This window comes from Bombus pascuorum, chromosome 1 (genome assembly GCF_905332965.1).
Source record: "Bombus pascuorum chromosome 1, iyBomPasc1.1, whole genome shotgun sequence".
In the NCBI taxonomy this organism is placed as follows: Eukaryota; Metazoa; Arthropoda; class Insecta; order Hymenoptera; family Apidae; genus Bombus; species Bombus pascuorum.
This window is the reverse complement of record NC_083488.1, coordinates 12,962,029-12,981,700: the sequence shown is the minus strand read 5'-3', so window position 1 is coordinate 12,981,700 and position 19,672 is coordinate 12,962,029. Positions and strand designations below refer to the sequence as shown.

Genomic DNA, 19,672 nt, shown 5'->3' with positions numbered 1-19,672 from the left:
AATATGGTTCGTAACTAATTAAATTTCCAAATTGAACTGCGAATTCAATCCAAACGACTGTAATAATGATTAATCACGAAACATGCTAAAACTTTTTTTCAAAAATTCACTCTCCACTGATGAGATGGGAAAACGATTTTAAGAAAGCAAGATTTGGTCGAACGACGAATATCATTTTGTTAACAATTAAGGTTGGTGGTGTTTGAATCACTTTGGTAGAAAGACGCTAATTTCAGGTGTTTCACGGAATATTCTAATCTCGTTAAGTACTTAGCGTAGCTGATATGACGTGTAATCTTGCGGCCATTGTCCACGTCACCGATGGGACTCTCGAGGCGAAGCTGTTTCGGGTTTATCAGCACTAACAGGCGAAGCGCGGCATCGGTGCAACCGACACAGTCGCACGTGCAGCAGACTAATCTCCTCTATGCAGAAGCATTATACCGAGTGAACCGAATAGGACAATCTGGTACGCAAAGTAACTTACACGGTTACCACGCTCGTGTGTCGGATACAAACCGACGCGACGTTCTACCGTTTTCAAAATATCTCAGTGATGCGTCAATGGTAGATTTACGTCCGAAAATTTTCTACATTAACCAAAAGAGAATATTTTGAGAGCCATCGTGATTGAAAAATTCTTTCGCAGCACGATTCTGCAGATTCGAAGAAATCAAAAGGTTGTAAAATATACGTGGATTAATTGTAAGAATACAACCGTGGTCATAACTCATTTAGTTGTTACTGTTCATGACAGACATTACGCTAAATTAATGTTTAATGAAAACGAAGTGTAATGAAAAATAATTAATGACAAAAATCAACGACTTTGCAAGCAATTTAGAATAAAGATATTCTTTTATAACGGAAGGTTCAATAGTAGATTAAAAGACACTTGATTGTTATCATTCCCGCTGGTATAATAAGAAATATGAGAAAAAGATCTTGATATATTAAGAAAGTATGTATTCAAAGAAATCCACGAAGGATCTCGCGTATCCGTAAGAATGTTCAATTTTGAATTCAAGCAGAAGCTAGGCTCGATATTGGCTCTCTCTCTTTTTCCGTTGATCGCACAAAGCCTCGGTCAAAATTTTGGACGAGCTTTCGTCTGAAAGAGGATGCGAACGGAATGAATCGTGCGGTAAGAGCTCTTTATTCCGAATAACAATGGCGCGAGAAACGTTCGAGAGGCAACGTGCCAGTTCCGATAAATAAGATGAGATTGAGCCGAAGCATAGAGAATGGGACGAGGCGTGCGCTTCCTTTGAATCTTCCATGAATCGTCGGAATTTTTCGAATTTTAAAACACATTGGGAATGTAGGAGAACCGATTTCCCGGGTGAAACGAACAGTGAAGATATTTCATAAATATCCGAGGAATATTTTTAATGAGAATTGTTAAACGTCGTTGTAAACGCTTACCCAATAACGCCTGGAAGAGTCTGCTTTTGAAGATACGTATGACACGCTCGATGGCCAATCGCAGCTGTTTGTCCTGAGGCCTCGTCAGCTTCGCGTGATAATCTTCGAGGAGCTCTAGGGCTCTGTGAGCTTCTGAAAAGAAAATTACGCTTTAGAGTTTGTGTAACTTCTCCGTCATGAATTAAATATGAATAAACGATATATTATATATGCGGAAAATTGAATTTTAAAGAACATGATTGTATGTTCAACGAGATATTGCACTCCTTTGATCACTTTTCTTTCAAAGAGAGCGAAAGAATAAAGGAAAATGGAAAAGATCGTAACGAAGGAACTTCCGACTGTAACGATGCAGTGGAATACACTATGCAATCATGAAATTAATGTAAATTCGTGGTAATTACTGAGTAATGTTAGTTTAAAATGTCTTGTGTTCTACACAGCGTACGTTAATTTCGTTAAATGTCCCGTAAAATTATAAATTTAAGTGGTGTATAATTTATCATCGTGATGCTTAAATTAAAATAAATATTAATGTTTGCTACATATTGTGTAATATCATGACATCTATTAAAATGTAGATCGCGCATTTGTTTTCGTGAGAAAACAAAAGTTCCATGCACAAAGAAACAAGTAACGAGGGCATGCATAACATTTCAAGAAATAAAAGACACGTAGATGCACAGGTGCATCTGATTTCTAGCGCAAAATGATAACAAGGACGTCGTGCACGTGAAATTCTCTACTAGGAAAAAATAATACCGGAGAGGGGTACTGGGAATTTTTCTTTATATTTTCAAACTTTGTAGCTTCAAAATGGAAAAATTGTCTTTTACCTAAAAAAAAAGACAAAAAGAGAAAGATACAGAAAAATAGTTAAAACATAGGAACGAATCGATGAACATCTGCACGCCATTTTCACACCATTTTCTCGCTATTTCCTCCCACATTGCCCGAAGTAAGAGGCAATGGCAACTTTACAAGAACAGAAAGAAATACTTTAGATTCCCCTATGCATTCAACGTTGATTCACAAAGAACAGTGGATATACCAATGGGTTCCCAATGGAGATAGGATATTAGAGTAAAATTCATGATTATTTTGTTTTCGATATTCAAAATACTAGAACATTCTAAATCACGGAAAAGGTTATAGATAGTTTAAATTTATATGGAAAAATCCCGAGAATATCCCATATTAACATTTTTACGCCAAAAAATTATTAGTTTTTTGAAATTACAGTCTCTATCGTCGTTTCTTAACTCATAATCCTCAAAGAATTCATCCATTAGTATTTCTGTCATGTTCAAATATTTCATCCACCACGAGGAGTTTTTATAATCGGTCCGCGGGTTTTACTCAAACATAGATGAAAATCTGCAGATCGTCTCGACGATTTCCTTCCGGATAGTTTAGACAATCGCGAATGAGTGGTCGGCGCACTTGTTGATTCGTACTACTTCCTCGGCAAATCCTGAAGTTACAGAAGGGATCGATCAGCTCTTGTCCGTTCGTACGTTCTTCTTTCACTTCCTTTTCGAGAGAGCTCACGACCCTCTTTTGTTCGTAGCACAATATGCTAACGGATAAAATTACGGTGCGCTGCGCCACGCAAACAACGACATAAATGTTTCTCGTTCGATGATAATGCGAATTTTCACGACTCTTGCCGGTTTCGTTCTCCTTCCATCGACCCCCACCACTCACGAGTTCCTTCTACTTCGATGGATTCACCAACTTCCAAACTGTGCGCCAAGCAACGGATATCCTTTCGTCTGAATTCGAGTTAAATGTACTTTGAATCGAAGAACTTTCCTCGGAAGAATGGATCGTCGTCGCGTGACCTCGTAGCGCGAGAGACGCAAAATATGATTAATTGCACTAGAAGCTAGAGGATAATGCGATTATCATTCAACACATTGTGTAATAACGTTTTACGCGAGTATAAATCTTGTCGAGTCAATGACCAAGTTCAAACCGCTGACACGTTGCTGTTGAATGAATCTAATATGTTCCATCCATAATGTTGTTCGGTTTAATGTGTACTCTTGTCGCCAAGCTTTATAACATGTCTGTCCAAAAATAGTTGTCAAAAGATTTCACGTGCATCTGACAGGACGGCTACACAATCTGCAGGGTTAATAAAGGTTTCATGATCGTTAATTATGATGCTGGTAGAGAGAACGTAGCAATTAAAATTGCAAGCTAGGATGTTTAAATACCTTTCAAAAGTCATGTCAGTACTGAAAGACTTTAATAAACGTCTTCTTAATAATATTCTCGGCGATGTGGTTATGGACTCAGATTAAACGTAAATATCTAATTACCAAGCCCCTTGATATTGTAATATTTTTGTAATGTAAAAATAGATAATAGTGACATTGTTCCACGCAACTGAAAACAAGTAAGAAAGACATAAGCTGTAACGCAAAAATCATTTTCTAGATAACTAGGCGGATCTTTCTAACGGGCTGAGCTAATTATCATTAACCGTTCCGTTAAACGAGAACGCTAAGAGGCCAATTACCGATAAATGCTCCATTCCGAAAGCAACCTTTGGCTTTTTCGAGGCCAATTTGCAGATGTTTCTTTGCTCGAAACGCTTGAAATTTTCAAGGTAGAGGGCCTGAACATGTTCATTGAATAGCGTGTTTAAGAATATCGTATCAGCTAAAGCGTAATTTCGCCAATTCTTTGTTTCACGAATTCGTTAACTACAAGTTTAATAATTTGCTATATCACACTCTAAGCTGCAACATTGGACACTGTAATAGGACGTTACATCGAAACTACTCCAAAATAATTGGAGAAATAAACAACGCAGCAAACAAATCTCACGATTAAAATGAAACACTTAGAAAACGAACTCGTAAATTAAAGAAATCACGGAACAAGCGCGAGAGTTTGGAAATCGAAGCAGCTCGTCGGCGTGCCGGTGCAAGAGTCAAAGTGGCACTTTGATTTCTGAAAAGCTCGGCATACGTACGTGTAACGAGCGTTCCTTTCCGTGTGTTCCATTTTTGCGTCGTCTCGGGTACACCGTAAAATGGGAAAACCACTTTCCGCGTAAACGAAAAAAAAACCAGCCGGGTATGGATACCCTTTACAAGAACGTATACACGTTTCATGGTACACGTGATGCGTTATAGGCATATACGCCGTAAAACTTAAATCGCGTTAGGTGCCGATAACGTTAGCGTGCGAAATTTACATAAATCCATTTGAATGCACGCTGAAACGTATATAAATTTACGATAAACGTATATAAACTTCATTCTTTGTACGCACCATCTACTACTTTTCAGATAAATCATTCTATATTCCAGTTTCAAAAATTTGCTTTCCAATTTCCAAGTATTTTAAATCGCAAAAATCCGAATTTAATCAAGATATACGATAACCGTCAATTATCAGTGTAAAGAGAGTATCTTATAATATAACTCTGTAATGGTTTCGAATTCTCCGATATGTTTAATCTCAAGAACTCAAATTACGTAAAAACATACGATATACTATTTATTAATACCAAGAGAACGGCTTATGGTATTCGAACGATCAATTTTGAATTAACTCCCTGGTAAACTGTACATCAAATTGTTACTTTTAGTGTGTCTGTATTTTGGTGTATAGTTGCACATAGCTCCACATGGTATTAGGTTTAGTAATAAGGAAGACATTTTTTCAGGGGCAATAAGGTAGTAATAGGTAAAGTCATCTACCTTGGTGAACAGCAATGAAACTATGCCAAGCACGACCATTTTTTTTCTTTTTTTTTTTTTTTCGTCTTTATGATTCAAGCAAATGTGGCTGTTCCCCCTTCAGTTACAAAGACGCCGTTTCTTACACGAGATCCTCGATAATTAACGAAATTCTTTTCTCCGTCGTAAGCACAGGCTCGACCGTTCACACGAGACTGTAAACACGATTCACGAAGCGTTCAACGTTTCACGCGACCGAGTTTAGAAACGAGTTTCCTTTCTATGTATGATGCGAAATTCAGAACTCTTTAACTCTTTCCTTAAGGGACGAAATAAATTCAAAAGACTTAATTAAGAAAACAACACAACTGGAAACAGGAACCACTGGTCGCCGGATTTTTAATGAAAAGCGATTTTTGAGAAAGGATGAGAACTGTTCTAGCATAATGTTAAACGGAGGAAACGAAAATTTGTTTTCGCTTGTCTCTCCTCTTTTTTTTTTTACTTCAAGATTGGTTTATACGAGTTTGTATATCGTAAAATAGGTATCATCAATCTTTCGTAATTATCTTATTCAAATTGTCATCTTATTTGTGTCTTGTATAAAATTGCAACAACGAATGTATGTTTAATAAATAATATTAGATGATCCTTCTCTTTTAATATCGTGTTAAAATAATTCAAGGCTCGTCAGGAACGTCAAGCAGAAATTTGAAACGTCCAGAGAGTGGAACGCAGAAACTAATTTAGGCTTTCCCTGGAACGTTAATGCAGGATCTGGATTAAAACGAAAGACACGACCATAAGAACGGAAACAAATGAACGAAGACGCTATTATTTTCGTCGTTCATTAACACGTGCGCCGGTGACACAGTTCGCACGCAATAATTAAAGGACGCCCCCTTTCGTCGACGTGCGTCTAATTAAAGCACGCTAATTATCGAAGTGAATTACGGAATTCGTGTCTCGACAACGTTTCTCACAATCATCGCGACGATGAAACGTTTAAATCATTGTAAACTTTCGTTTTCAATTACATCTTTTATTTAACGCGAGAAAAATCATGGCAACTATGATTTAATCCATTGAAAATGCAATGCACAGTCACAACAATTAATTAAACCTACGCGATAGAGATTTTATATTTTTACATAATCAAGATAGAATTGCGATCAAAATCGTGTTAACGGACAGGATAGTTCTCAGCCCCGTGTAATTTCGTTTTAACATAAACAGATAATACATATTCGTTACAAGATAATAATTTACACATATAATTGAAATTATGCTAAATCGCAATTGGAATACCTAGTACTGATTAGTATATTTAGTATGTTTTTTTAGTAAATTTGAAACTGATCATCAGCTTGTTTGTAGGAAAAGATTTCGTATAAGCTCACAATTTGCAATGAATACCAGTTATATAAAAAATTAATTATCAAACGATAATTAAATCTCATACATCTTTATCCTTCTCTTCCAATCTTCCACAAAGGAAAATCAATTAGTGAACCTACAAATGTGGAATAAGTGGCTAAAGTAATGAACAGTGAAATTTATCTGGCACGCTCTTGCTACCTCATGTTCGTCAGAATGACGGGCGGGCTTCTCCCTACGTCGTAAACCAAAATCGTAGAAATTCTTTACGTGCGTCCATAATATCGCGGAACGAAACATTCTTCAGGCTAAGTTTATGCAAACAGGATACACGCAAAACCGTACAAACCGGAACATTTATCATGCTTTATAGAAGCGTGTACAAAACGTAAATGGAACGATGCTTGTCATTTCGAAACTCTATGAAAAATAGTGGATGAAACGTCCCTCTGGCCGATGATCCATGATATACCACCGTCGGATATACGTTACATGTACCGAAGGAACACCACCCTTTAAATACATCGTAAATTCCAACGAGCAAACGTAGAGAACGGCGCATCAAACGATTCGTGGTGACAGGTTAAATTATTGTTTCGGATGTGCTTCGAATAATCTTCGAACATGATTCGATTCTATTCGAAGCAATGGAAAAGGATCAGGGATCGAGATTCAGCTCCGGCTCAATGGGGGACGAAAAGCAGAGGGTTTAGACTTGAATCAATTGGAAGTTGCGCGAGAATTCGCAGACGTTTAATCCAAGCCATCATATTACCGACACTGGCGTCTGGCGCGTAAGATAAACAAGGGAACAGCGGAATACAGATTTTCGGAATTTACGGGCTACAGGAATACGGGCCCTGTAGTTCTAGAATTATGGAAATTTCGAATAATTGGATCCCGCCTCCTCCCATGTCGCGAAAACACACCGGCGTGAGACAAATGCGGCTGAACGTGACTCGGAGATGCATCGAAATCCGGGAAATTCGTTTTTCCGTGAAGTAGGAACTGTTTTACACGATAAAAATTCGCGTTAAAGGAAATGGTTTCATAGGATGAAAGATTGGCTTGGCATTTTAGTCAGAAGGGACAGCGTATACGGAAATACCGATACTTCCAGATATTTAATATACATTACCAGAAAGTCGAAATTGCTTTTCACGGGAAATAAAGGTACGAGTGTAAATACACAAAATCTTTTTACCAAAGAGATTTAAAAAAATTTGTTTTCTTTTTTTTTCAATTCTATAAAACGCGTATATCAGTTTGCTATTATATAAAATCTATCCGCTTTCCGTCCATACTCTAAAATCCTGAATAAACTTCAAAAACTTGAGTAGGATATAGGAGAAAAGGACAGATTATTGTCTTAATTTTAAACAGCTATTAATAAATGGGTTAACATCTATGAAATGTAGAAAAAAACAACAAAATTGTATAAACGAACTCGTATGCTATCAAATAGTTTTTTAGTGTTATAATTCCCTTAATTGGTTAGGAAATTGTTGATACATTTCATTAGTTCCTTATTTTGCTTCTCTGCTAACACGTTATTACGAACACGATTTTTAGGAAAAGGAAGAGGAAATTTCGATATAGAAATGAACATGGAAGCAAGTTCCATTTAGAAGATCTTAAAAATTTAAAGAGAAGCGAAAGGAATCTTATATTGAACGGTGAATCGGATCTTCTGCAAAGAATATATCGGTACAATAGGTATCAGTTTTGAATTAAGGATTAATAGTCTTACCTTTTGTTCTTTTTTATCTTTCTTCCATTTTTATCGATGTGTCAAACTACGTCGTCTACTAAAGCGTTCGAGACTTTTCCTTCATACATTACTGAAAAGGTCCATTTGATAGGCCGTCATCTTCATTGAGTAGAAAGTAATTCTTTGCCAGCAACCGGGATGAAAATCGCAAGAAAATATCAAACCTCTCAGCCGTGACTCAAGAAGAAAAAACGAGAAAAATTAAAGGTAATAAATTTCCTTTGGGGAGTCGATTGGCTGACGTTAAGTCGAGATAAAAAGGTAATTCCGTTCCCCTTAATATTCCGTGCCACTTTTTCTCCTATATCTCTTCCGTGAATGACGACAAAACCTTTCGAATACTTAAAAACCAACGCGCCGAAGTATCGAAAAGTATGAGAAGATCTCTCTTCTTTCGCAAGAATTTTCATTAGAACGTAATACAAAACATCCACACATAAAACACCGTAGATTACACAGAAAAAAAAGAGAATTGCAATATGTTTTAAATCTTTCTTCCGCGTAATAAGCTTCATGTGGTTTCGCGAGTTTTCTAATTAACACGGCTCTAGAATGAAACACGGGCGAGCGAAACTTAATAACGTAATCAATTTAATGTCAGTTTTAACGTGAAAGAAAATAATCAATGTGAAAATAACACGAAGAAAGAACTCTGGGAGCGAAGCAAGGTGAAAAGGGGAGGAGAGAGAAAAAGAAGGAATACCTACGTTCCACATAGAGAGGAAGAATTTTATGTTCCTCCTGGTAAGGTTCTGCACGTTACCGCTGTCAGGAAAGGAAAACGGATCCGTGACATCCAGTCGGCTTTTCCACTTGATGCTTTCCTTCTTTCTCCCTTTTCGCGATCTTTTCCTCCCTTTTCTTCCCTGTGCGCGTTCCCTACTTTTCTCTTGCTATTATCTAACTCATTTGTTCGGCACGTTGGTATACATTCGGGAGGTAGTACATTTGCATCCTCGGGCCCCCGACCGCGTTCAATTTGCATGAGCGACGTACCCGTAATTTAGTATCAGAAGTTTCATACCATTCAGGCATAAATTATACATACACGTTGGAATGAATAAATATATTTCGCTAAACGCGAGTTTCCATCATGCTAACGCGTGTCAATATTTAAGTTTATATCTCGGTCAATATTTAAGGTCCTGAAAATTGGACGAAATATCAAACGCATTTACCTAACTTTATACTCCCAGCTTTATTATTATTTTTATCGTCTTTATGAATTAACATTGATACTGAAATTACAAAACTAACAGTGGCAGAATATAGCGATTAAACTACTTCGCGTAATGAAAAGATTCCCAGGGAGCCACAAAATCTGGATTCTTATAACGAGCTGCGGTTTTGACAGTAACTCATGCAATTTTTTCTGTTCGTGCCACCACCGTGACAGTAAAGTGGAAAAATGTTGCACGGTATCTCCACCGAGAATCGTAAATTGCTTTCCGTGAAGAATGCATAGGAAAGGAATGAGTATCAGATATTCTTTATTATAATAAACAGCCGCCGTTTATTACGAAACGATTAATCGAAAGACCAATAGGAAATACGTTTCCATCGTATTTAAGACATCCTAGGATAATCGAATTGAATCAAAATGCAGCTGGCTCGCTTCACGGTTTGAAAAGTCAGCCAAAAGGTAATTTATGGAAAGTTGAGAAATTATTGGGAATTTTCTAGGATCGAGTCGACACGAGCCTTTACACAATGTCCCTGTTCCAGTGAATGATCTTAGTCCAACGATCAAAGGGATCAGTAGATCGAAAACGTCCTTAGGATAACATATAGGCTATAAGATCCTGATTGCCGGTAGAATGTTTTCCGAATCGATTCTTCCTCCGTCGATAGATAACGCAATGAAAAAGTAGACTCCAGTAATGTCCGCCATTTCGTAGATAGTTTTATCGAAGGATATGAACAGGATATGAATAATGAAGCATGGCTGATTATATTTGAATAATATACGAACCAGTCTTTTCACACCTACGCCATTTAATTACTTTATACGTTATCAATATTCCCCGTACTTTTATCTCGAACAAAGATTCATTCAGACCCAATAACTTTCCCATTAGCTGCTTACCTAAAATCACAGTTTAGCCACGAAAAAAAGCCGCTGCCCTCTCTGTTTGATCGAGAAGGAATAGGCATAAAAATTCACAATTCCCAACAATTTCGAAGTCTGTTTCTTCCACATGACCATTCATTATTATACGCGAATGATAATAAAGAACAATCACAAGTGGGCACCGAAGGCGATCGTACAAACAGTGCCAATTTAATCTCCATTCTGCGCGTGACAGCTGAAACGATCCTCCGCCCACCGAGCAGTCGTCTGGAGCAACCATAGCGTGAAACCGCGATAATCTCAATGTCCATTTGTCCCGATTCCATTGTCGACCATTGAAAATGCCGTAAAAACAAACACCCTGACCCTACCGCAATATCTCAAATATTTCCCATAAACATTATCCGTTCCTCTATTTCTTTCTCGTCCCAAATATAATACGCACATTGAATCCTCGTCAAGTTGGAAGACAGGGTTAACGTGAAACTAAATTCGTTCCAAAGGTATTCTCGTTGCACTTTGAACGGACCGAGGAAAATGCAAGTATAATTACCATGCATTTCGCAATTTTCTTCGTTCTTGATAATTAAAAGTATATTTCTTCTCTAACAGCAAAATAAACGTCGAAAAAATAATGGAACGATTAGTAAAACAATAGTTGAATGTTAACACTACATGCATTTTTCATCAGCACAACACGTATCCATGTTTTTGAACGAACTAACGAGAATTAAATTATGATAATTTAATTAGTATTTTAGCGTTTATTACCGATTACTATCCCCATATAAATTATCAAGCACCGAAAAAAAGATTCTCACAAATCAAACCTCAACATACGTCGCTCCTCGTCTCTTTCCTTCGTTAAACGTTGGAAGCGCTAGTTGGGTAAAGAAATGAATAACAAAGAAGATTATCGATAAACTGGAAAGATTGGGAAGCTATTTATTTTTTATCCACCGTAACTGTTTATGCAACAGTAATAAAACAAATACCAAGCGCACTTTAAATAATTAACGCATCACAATTAACATATTTTGTATATTCTAAAGCAATTGAAACTCGTCCCTTGAAAAATTTGTCGTCACCGATTGTCAAGAAGATTGATTGATAATTTTTTCAGAGTCGAACTCCGGCGTGAAACGATGCGAAAAATGAGCAACGCGTATCGATTAAATTATCAAACAGTTTGCACACGACCCGGTGATACCGAACCGTGACGAGAAAATAAATTTCCGCAAATTTACACGAAAGGCATAAACAATCTCGGTTCGCCATTCGTTTATTCGATTACCATGCTATAACATTTACCTGAGCCGCGTTGGCTAACGTCTCCGCGTTAACGAAAGCCGTACTTTAACTGCTTCATTATGCAAAACCTTTCGCTATCTTTTCCCTAAATAAGTTTGGGGCCCGTGTTAACGTCCGCTCTCTTCCGCCGGTTCGTTGCTCGTTTAGCGCTCGGCCCGGCCGCCTTAAAATAACGCTAATCTCACCATTCTCCAAACTAATACGCCCAAGAATATACTCCATCGCTTAAGGATACTCGCTACCGAACCCGTGATCGTTTACGTTCAACTACGAAAACGTATTTCACATGAAATGGATTCATGGTATTGCATCCTCCTTTTTGCACAAAGTATCGCAACCAACTTGCAAGGGAACAACGTTACCTTTTCCTTGATCGTCTATCGACCGTAACAAAGAAACGGCAAGTAAAAGACAAAAATATGTTTATTTTCCGTCGTAAACTTTAAATCGTTTCTCGGACAAATACAAAAGACACGCTTACCGATAATACATATCAAATATATCAATATTATCGGATTCATCCGATTTCGTTTCGCAAGATATATTCGTAAACGTTAAAATCACAATTTTCAGAATAACTCTGAGAACCTTCCCGCTATCTGTAATCTTCGCGGTTAACCACACGTTTTAAAAAAGGAAAAAATTGTATAAAAATTCAACAATGATAATACGTAGAGAAAGGTAAAGTTGAACAAGAAGTCCGAGGATTCTTGGCTAACAAGGGCGACAACGTACAAAAGAAGAACTTACGGTATCGTTCGAGGTACAGCACGGTAGGCAGATAACAGCACATGCCGTTATCACCGTGCACGTGGGCATACATGTCTGCTAATTAACACCCTCCGGCGGTATCGCGTACACGAGAGTGTTGCCGTGGCCTGCGATGCTTAACAGAGCAAGCCTTCTCTGTCAATTCGGCGATCCACTCGACGATCCTTCACCGATGCCGGAACAACCGTATTCGGGTGATCGCGGATGCATGGTTGGTGACGGTAGGAACAGCAGCACGCTGCAAGCAGGTGTCCACGAGCAATACGCGTGGCCCGCGCACGCCGATCGATCGATCGATGAATCCTTGTCGTCAACCGGCAACCTCTTAGTGAGAAGCGAGACAAATTGACGCTGGGCCCACTCGCGTCGCTATTATACACCGCAAATAACGCGGATCGATCACCATGAGCCACCACCGTCTCAGTCCGCTCGTTAAAACACCTTTTTCTCTCTTATCTGGAGCCGCGAGCTTCGATTCGCTCACTTCTCCTCGCCCAGTTTTACCATTCTTTCCCTTCTAATCACCAACGAAGAACACGGTTAAGTACGTGGCCGACTGTCTGTCGACTGGTAGAATTTCGAACAATTTTAATTGCGAATTCGAGGGTTTGATCTCAACGCGCCGCGGAACTTTCACAATCACCGGCTTCCTGCACACCGATCGTTTCATCGATGTGAATTATTCGAGTAACCGACGAATCGCAGAGGTAAAGATGTAGTTCGTTCCAGTTTCACCGTGCACCAGTTTCACTTCGAAAGCACCACCAACGCGATATCTCATATAAATTCGTCGGCGAGAATGAAATCTGTTTTCTGGAAAAACATCGGATGAAAAATGACGTGTTTACGGGGTACAATCTATCCGCTTTATTACAACTTCATTCGCCTCTTTTGTTGGAAAGTTCAAAATTACACGCGACGGCAATGTCAAAGTTTGCGGTGGTTTTTAAGCTTAGTTTTTAACATGGAAACACAACACTGACGTTCTGTTGGCAATACGTAATACACCGTCCTCGGTTTTTCCGTTTAATCTTCCTACATGGATCACGACAGACTTTTTTCAGCCAGTGCCCCGTTTATTTTCCAAACGCCGGTAGTATAACGTCAGACCGCTTATTCGCCCAACTTTTTCAAACACAAATCGATAATTTCGTTAAAATTATTATCTTATCCCGAATCTAGTAAGCCTGTATAAAACATCGTTTCGTTATACCGCGAGTTCACCCGATAACGTTCATAAATAATCTCCTGATGTACAGATATCCCGATGAATAACAAACACGAATGGTTTATTCTCCGGAAGTATATTTACATCTAGTCGGTTGTTTAATCGTCTCTGTAGTCGCTCTTCTCGTATGGATTAAGAGATTACAATCTCCGAGGAGGACGCATCTTTGACGTAACGAACAATGGCTTTATCAGCGTGAAAATGGAAGCTGGAAAATTTGGGCTGCAATTAACGCGATTTTCCCGAGAGGCTAGTTATGCAACCGCACAGAAAATGGTTGCAGTCAAGTGCATTTATGATGCCAAACACGCGCACGTGACTGATCCGTCTGAACCAGACACACGATTGATTTGCGAGGTGAACACCCGTCAACGAGTTAATTGCACTGTCTATAGCGATTTCGTTTTTCCCCATACCTCACTTTTTTTCTTTTTTGTTACTTCTTCTATTGTTGGTCGATTCGGTGACACCGAAACGATACGTTGCAGCGACGAAATTACACGCGTCAGCCGGAATTTCACGATACATGGACTCGTCTGGATTTAATCATTCCCATTAAGTAACATCGAAATTCTACTATTCTCGAACGCGTAGTTTGCAATTAATCAAGAAGTATCGATTGTGAATGTCATGCGATCACGTTTTACTCAATTTATTACATATCTCGCATAATAATACAATTTTTCGGCGATATTATACTTTTTTCTTGTTTCACTTATTTCCTTTATTTTGTTTTCGTCGAAACGGTGACACGAAAAGTTTCTCAGCGGAGTTAATTAGCGAGTCATTTTTATTCGATTCTGTGCATCGTAAAAATCAATCGGCGAAATTAAAAAAGTTTTTCGCTTCGTGAAAGACTGATCGTAATTACGTACTGTTTAAAAGCCAGGTTCGATCGACCCTTCGAGTTTAATCGTCGTCGGTACTGCTTCGGAACATCGAATTTCTCCAAAGTTCTGTTTCGTAAATATTAGCTTCCGTTAAGACAAACTTATTCAATGAAGCATCGCACGCTATCCTGATGCGAAATCCGCAATTAACCATTACAGACTCGTGCCGTCAATCACGCAATGACATCTGAATCCCATAATACCGTCGATTACACAATTTCGAATTTTACCTAAACCGCGTTATTTTCCCTTAGAGCACGTCGAATTCTTGGACAGTAGAATCATTAGAAACATTCGGTTATTTAGGCGAATGCTGACAGCCGACCAATACATAAATCTCTCTTGATATATGCACAAAATTTATGGCATAAATTTAGTTCGATCTCTATGAATACGACTTTCACCCCCGAAAACTCCACGCAAGGTAAATATTTACTAGCAGCTTAATCTTTTATATGAGTAAGAGGATTTTGATTTCAGGAGAACGAAACGTCGAGAAAAAAAAACCATCAATTCCTCAGGTCGTTATTTTTTAATGAGACGATGCGATGTGTTTGTTTCTTTTCGTAATAAATCGGACTCAAACCTTACAGACAGTGATGCAAACAATTTACATTTCCTCGGAAAGCAAGTTTTGATAAGCATATGAGTATAGTATACGTGTTATCGATGGTACGGTGTAATGGTACGGTGACTCATCGTGCTGTTTATGATATATAGACTGGTAAATTTTTCTACGGGAAGCAAAGGCTGCATTAACCCATTCGTCGTGTTAAAGAACGTTTCCACCGACACACGTGCCGACTACGTTTAGAAAAGTTCAAATATCGAGTCAATAAAGGGACCATCGCGTTTTCCGAATATACTCCATCAAAGTATCCCAAAAGTTGTTAAATTCGGAATTTATTTTCAACGAATAATACCATTGAAATAAATCTCCCCGCGGATGAAAACCGTTTTTCCGTATATTTCAATATTCACCGTAATGCGCATACACCACCGACAACTTCAAATAACTCCAAAGCGAAACCAATTTGTCTCCTACGAAAAAGCCATTGAAGAAGAACAAAAATCTTCGATAAAATGACGTAACTCGATCAAAATGCCGTAGTAAATATGCGATAAATTCATTTTGCGAAAAATATTAACGCTATCGCAAGATCGAGACGTTTCTCCTTTCGCAGTGTACTTTGATGTCTCGAAAACTGTCTCGATCTTCTAAATAAATCGAGCCTCCATTCGTTATCCATTCAAAGAAACACACATCACGGTCACTGTACGTTCGTTAAATAACACATGTCACAAACAGGACGTTAGTTTGCTTTTTAGTTTGTATAACAGCTTAAAGTGAACACGTCGATACATCAATTCGAGGATCATCGAAGAAAAACATCACTTGTAACGCCGAAGAGCAAGATGTAATCACGTAAACTATCCGAGGCGATTAACACGTGAGTCAACGGCGTCGTAGACAGCATTCTTTGCGCGACATTCCGTCGGAATTTCATGGAAGCCGAGGCAACGCACATGGAACGCCCGCTCGGAGCGGCTTTAACCCGCTGACTGCCGGAGTCGCCCCTTTTCCAACCCCTTGACTCGTCCCGGACCGCCCCCCAAACCCACCTCCTGCCCTGTCCTCCTCCTCGGTCCCGCCAACTTCATCCACGACCTCTACCTTTGCTCGTACCTTCGCGAAATCCTTTCCTCCTCCTTTCGTACGTACACACGGCCGCCGACCGTGCCAAATGTTCGTGCACCTTTCCGTTTCTCCTATTAACAACGTAGAACCTCGATCCACGAGGAAAGAAATTACGACTTGACAGCTATACCTTAAATATGGCGCTTGAATTAATTAGCAGATGCAGCGTTGTTGAATGATACACGCGGCAAACAAATATCGGGGATGCGAAAAATAGGGTACGTTCAACTGTTGTACTGTGAGCTACTTTATAGATATAGATATAGACGGTGTAGATGTTTAAAAAAATTTTTAGTTTTTTTAGGAGGTTCGTAAAGTGTCATTATTTCGATAAATATCGTTGTGTTGTTTTATTATTTTTGGATACAAAAGTTAGCAACAAGGCTTAAGTGTCCTGGATTAAGATAGACCAGAGATTAACGGTAAGTAGTATTATACGATATTCGATCAGATAGTAAGCGGCAATGAAATTCGCTCGTGTAAAACACTCGAATCTCGTTCTTTTCTGGTTCTTCCTTTTTTCCTTTGACTACGGTTGTTACTTCGGATTTCTACGACATAATAGATAGCATTTTTACGGACTCGCCGGTTCAAATACGAATAGGTAAATTTTACGGTGCCGTAACTGAAAAATCGTCGTTCTCTTTCGTCGTTGGGAAGGAGAATAGAGTCTTTTATGTTTCGAAGCTCCGCGCTATGAAATAAAACAAAAGTTTTCGCAACGACGACGGTAACTTCGTTACTAACGGCGGAGAAGTCATTGTAAAAAGCAATTATAGAGACGACAAACGTTTTCGTATGACTGTATGAAAATACGACGAACTAGGGCAACTTGGTCTGCGCGGGAAAAAATTCGAGCGAAACACTTGCAAAAATTGGAAAACGCTTTATATCCGATGCTCGCGTTCGCCTTAACCATTCTCGACGGTTTGATGCGATCATTGATCGAGCGCACGCGTGTAATAGGATAGAGCATCACGGAGAAGAGAAACACGACCGCTGTCTGTGTTTTCTTTCCTTCGTCTCCCTCGTTCGGCACCTCCTCTTTTGCCATCTCCCTTTCTTCCGCTTCTTTTCTCGGTTTATCTTTCTCTCTCAGATGGAAAAGCGGCGCGAACAAATAATACGGGATGAAGAAAACGAGATAAAACCCCATGAAACGAAAAGACGATGGAAGAAAGCCATCCGCGAAGCCGACATCTCCTCGCTTCAGCTTTACGTCTTCCGTTGACTGGCCTGAAGAATCCCGCTTTCACGTCGAAAGTCTTCTTAACGAGAGTAAAGAAGAAAAAGAGCTGGCACGAGATGGAGAATATCCTTCGGGTACCTAATAGCTTTTTACGCCTTATTACTTATCATTACAGCTAACATAATGACGATCGACCTTGGAAAGAAATATGTACTAGCTCGATAAGATCACGCGATTATCAAAGATGCAATGGACCAACCAGCTTCAGTTCGTGTTAAAGTCTTCCGGCAAATATGTCGAGACGCGAAAAATAAATATGTACCGATATGTTTCGTTTAAGGAAGAGTTATGCTAGAAATTAAGCGCGAGAAACCCACAAAGATTTTAGCATTTGGGAAATTTGGTATATAACTAAATATCATAAACTAGAATTCCTCGACAATGGTATTTGCCTAAGTCTGACTAAGCTTCCTTAATCCCTTAGCCATTGCGGGGTTGATTTCAGGAGTCGCGAAACAATTCAGAGATACAATGCTAACAGAGAATACCTTCTGATCGTTTTACGCGTTAAATGCAGTCTACAGTTGGCAAAAAATATACACCGAACACAGGCGACATTCGCAATGCAAACAACGCTAATCTTAGCACATATACGAGCTCGTTCTTCGGCAAATATAATAAACATGTTATACAATATTGCGGTGTAAGTCATTTCTATTTGAATTTCTATTGAACGTGTTCTCTATTTACTGAAGCTAGTATTCTAAACCGATGCTTTAAAATCGACTAACGACCATTCGCCGTACTGTTTCGTAGCACGAATCAATCGGAAATATTTACAACAATTTGTATTCTCGTTGTTATCGTTGTATTTATCAAAGACTAATGAAATATTGCAATGTCCAGTATTTTGTGAAAATTGAAACTCCATGTTTATTTCACATTACCTCGTACGTGTACGTACATGGTGCCTTTGTTTATGATAAAGTGAACAAAACTCAGTGAAATTGCGTCCCAGTTTTACGTAATTATTACTAAGCAATCTTTCTGCTGAAAAAAAAAAATAGAAAACAAAGAAAGGAGAACAACAAGGACAGAGAACGCAAAAATGAACCGATTTCAACGATCACTCGACGCTCAAATTTCGATGCGAATCTCGATTCTCGAGTGGAGGAAATCGATTGCGCGTCTCTTCGAAACGTCAGATTCCTAATACGTTATGAATTTTACCCCGTTTTGCTTCTTATTATCGATCAACAGAAAAAGGCTAGGCATCCTGAACGTTTCACCAAATCCTGACTAAAAGAAACAAAGAAGCAAAACTGTCGGTGAAAAAGGAAAACAATCTCTTGCATCTCTGACTGAGCATAAAGTGGAAAATATCTGCAGCCGAACTATTTATAAAATGGCAAAAGAGAAAAAAAAATTCTACTATTGTGTCTGACATCCCATAATCGTATTTCGGAAAGGTCATTTGAAAATGTTTTAAGAGAAAAAACAAATTGAAAATCATTTTCAATTTAGCTCAATCGCGTTGAGATATATTTACGAAGTTTGTGACATAATAATACACGAAGTACGTAATGTCGCGAAGCGATTTCTCGTTATGCTTTCAATTTCCAACAAAATGATCCATCCGTTAATTGTAGGAAAATAATAGGGACAGCTCTTTGAATTCTATTATTCAACACCGAAACTCAGTCTTAACTCAACTACTTCAAGCGAATCCGCTTATGACTTTGACGGTAATGATGAGTAAGATGCCGTAATACAATTACGAATTTAATTACAAAGAACGTTAATTACACAAACTATAAGCTTCGTTTCAATAGTGCATCGGATTTAGTTTACGAGATAAATCAATTTGCCTAATTCTTTCGTTACATAAAGTACGCATAATTGCGCTTCCGCGCGAAGCTAATTAAGTAATTAGCGAAAAGCAAATGTGAAAATGTGATCAGTATTTTGTCTTTATTTTTAAATTAAGAATTACGAAAATTTTTAATGAAAATATACAGAAAATATTGAATTATAAGAAATATCGGAACGTTTTACTAATTATAAGTTTGAATTGGTATTACAAAATAATAAGAATTTGCGTGTCTATTTTATCTCAATTTTATTATTATCAAGATTACAAACTACTCGCCCGAAAATCCTCACCTCGAAGATTCCGCCTCGTGTCAGCGGTTAAGAAAATTGAAATTTTCTTCAGCCATCTATTTCGTACATAGAGAAGCAA

The 19,672-nt window shown here is 38.4% G+C and overlaps 1 protein-coding gene and 1 long non-coding RNA gene across 7 annotated transcripts in view; one reads left to right on the top strand and one right to left on the bottom strand.

Annotated features, from left to right (window-relative positions):
- The window catches only part of LOC132905038 (disks large 1 tumor suppressor protein), a 523,073-nt gene that overhangs the window by 449,647 nt on the left and 53,754 nt on the right, over positions 1–19,672 (bottom strand). For 5 of the 6 annotated variants that reach the window (XM_060956036.1, XM_060956063.1, XM_060956045.1 and 2 more), the window contains one exon: positions 1,426–1,557. In XM_060956036.1, the coding sequence (XP_060812019.1) occupies positions 1,426–1,557 (132 nt within the window). Of the gene's footprint in view, positions 1–1,425; positions 1,558–12,403; positions 14,025–19,672 lie in introns of those variants that run through there. The other variant, XM_060956054.1, reaches the window with a different exon arrangement.
- On the top strand, positions 16,280–18,126 carry LOC132915462 (uncharacterized). The gene is made up of 2 exons (XR_009659873.1): positions 16,280–16,459; positions 17,341–18,126. It is a non-coding gene; the product is annotated as an uncharacterized LOC132915462 (long non-coding RNA).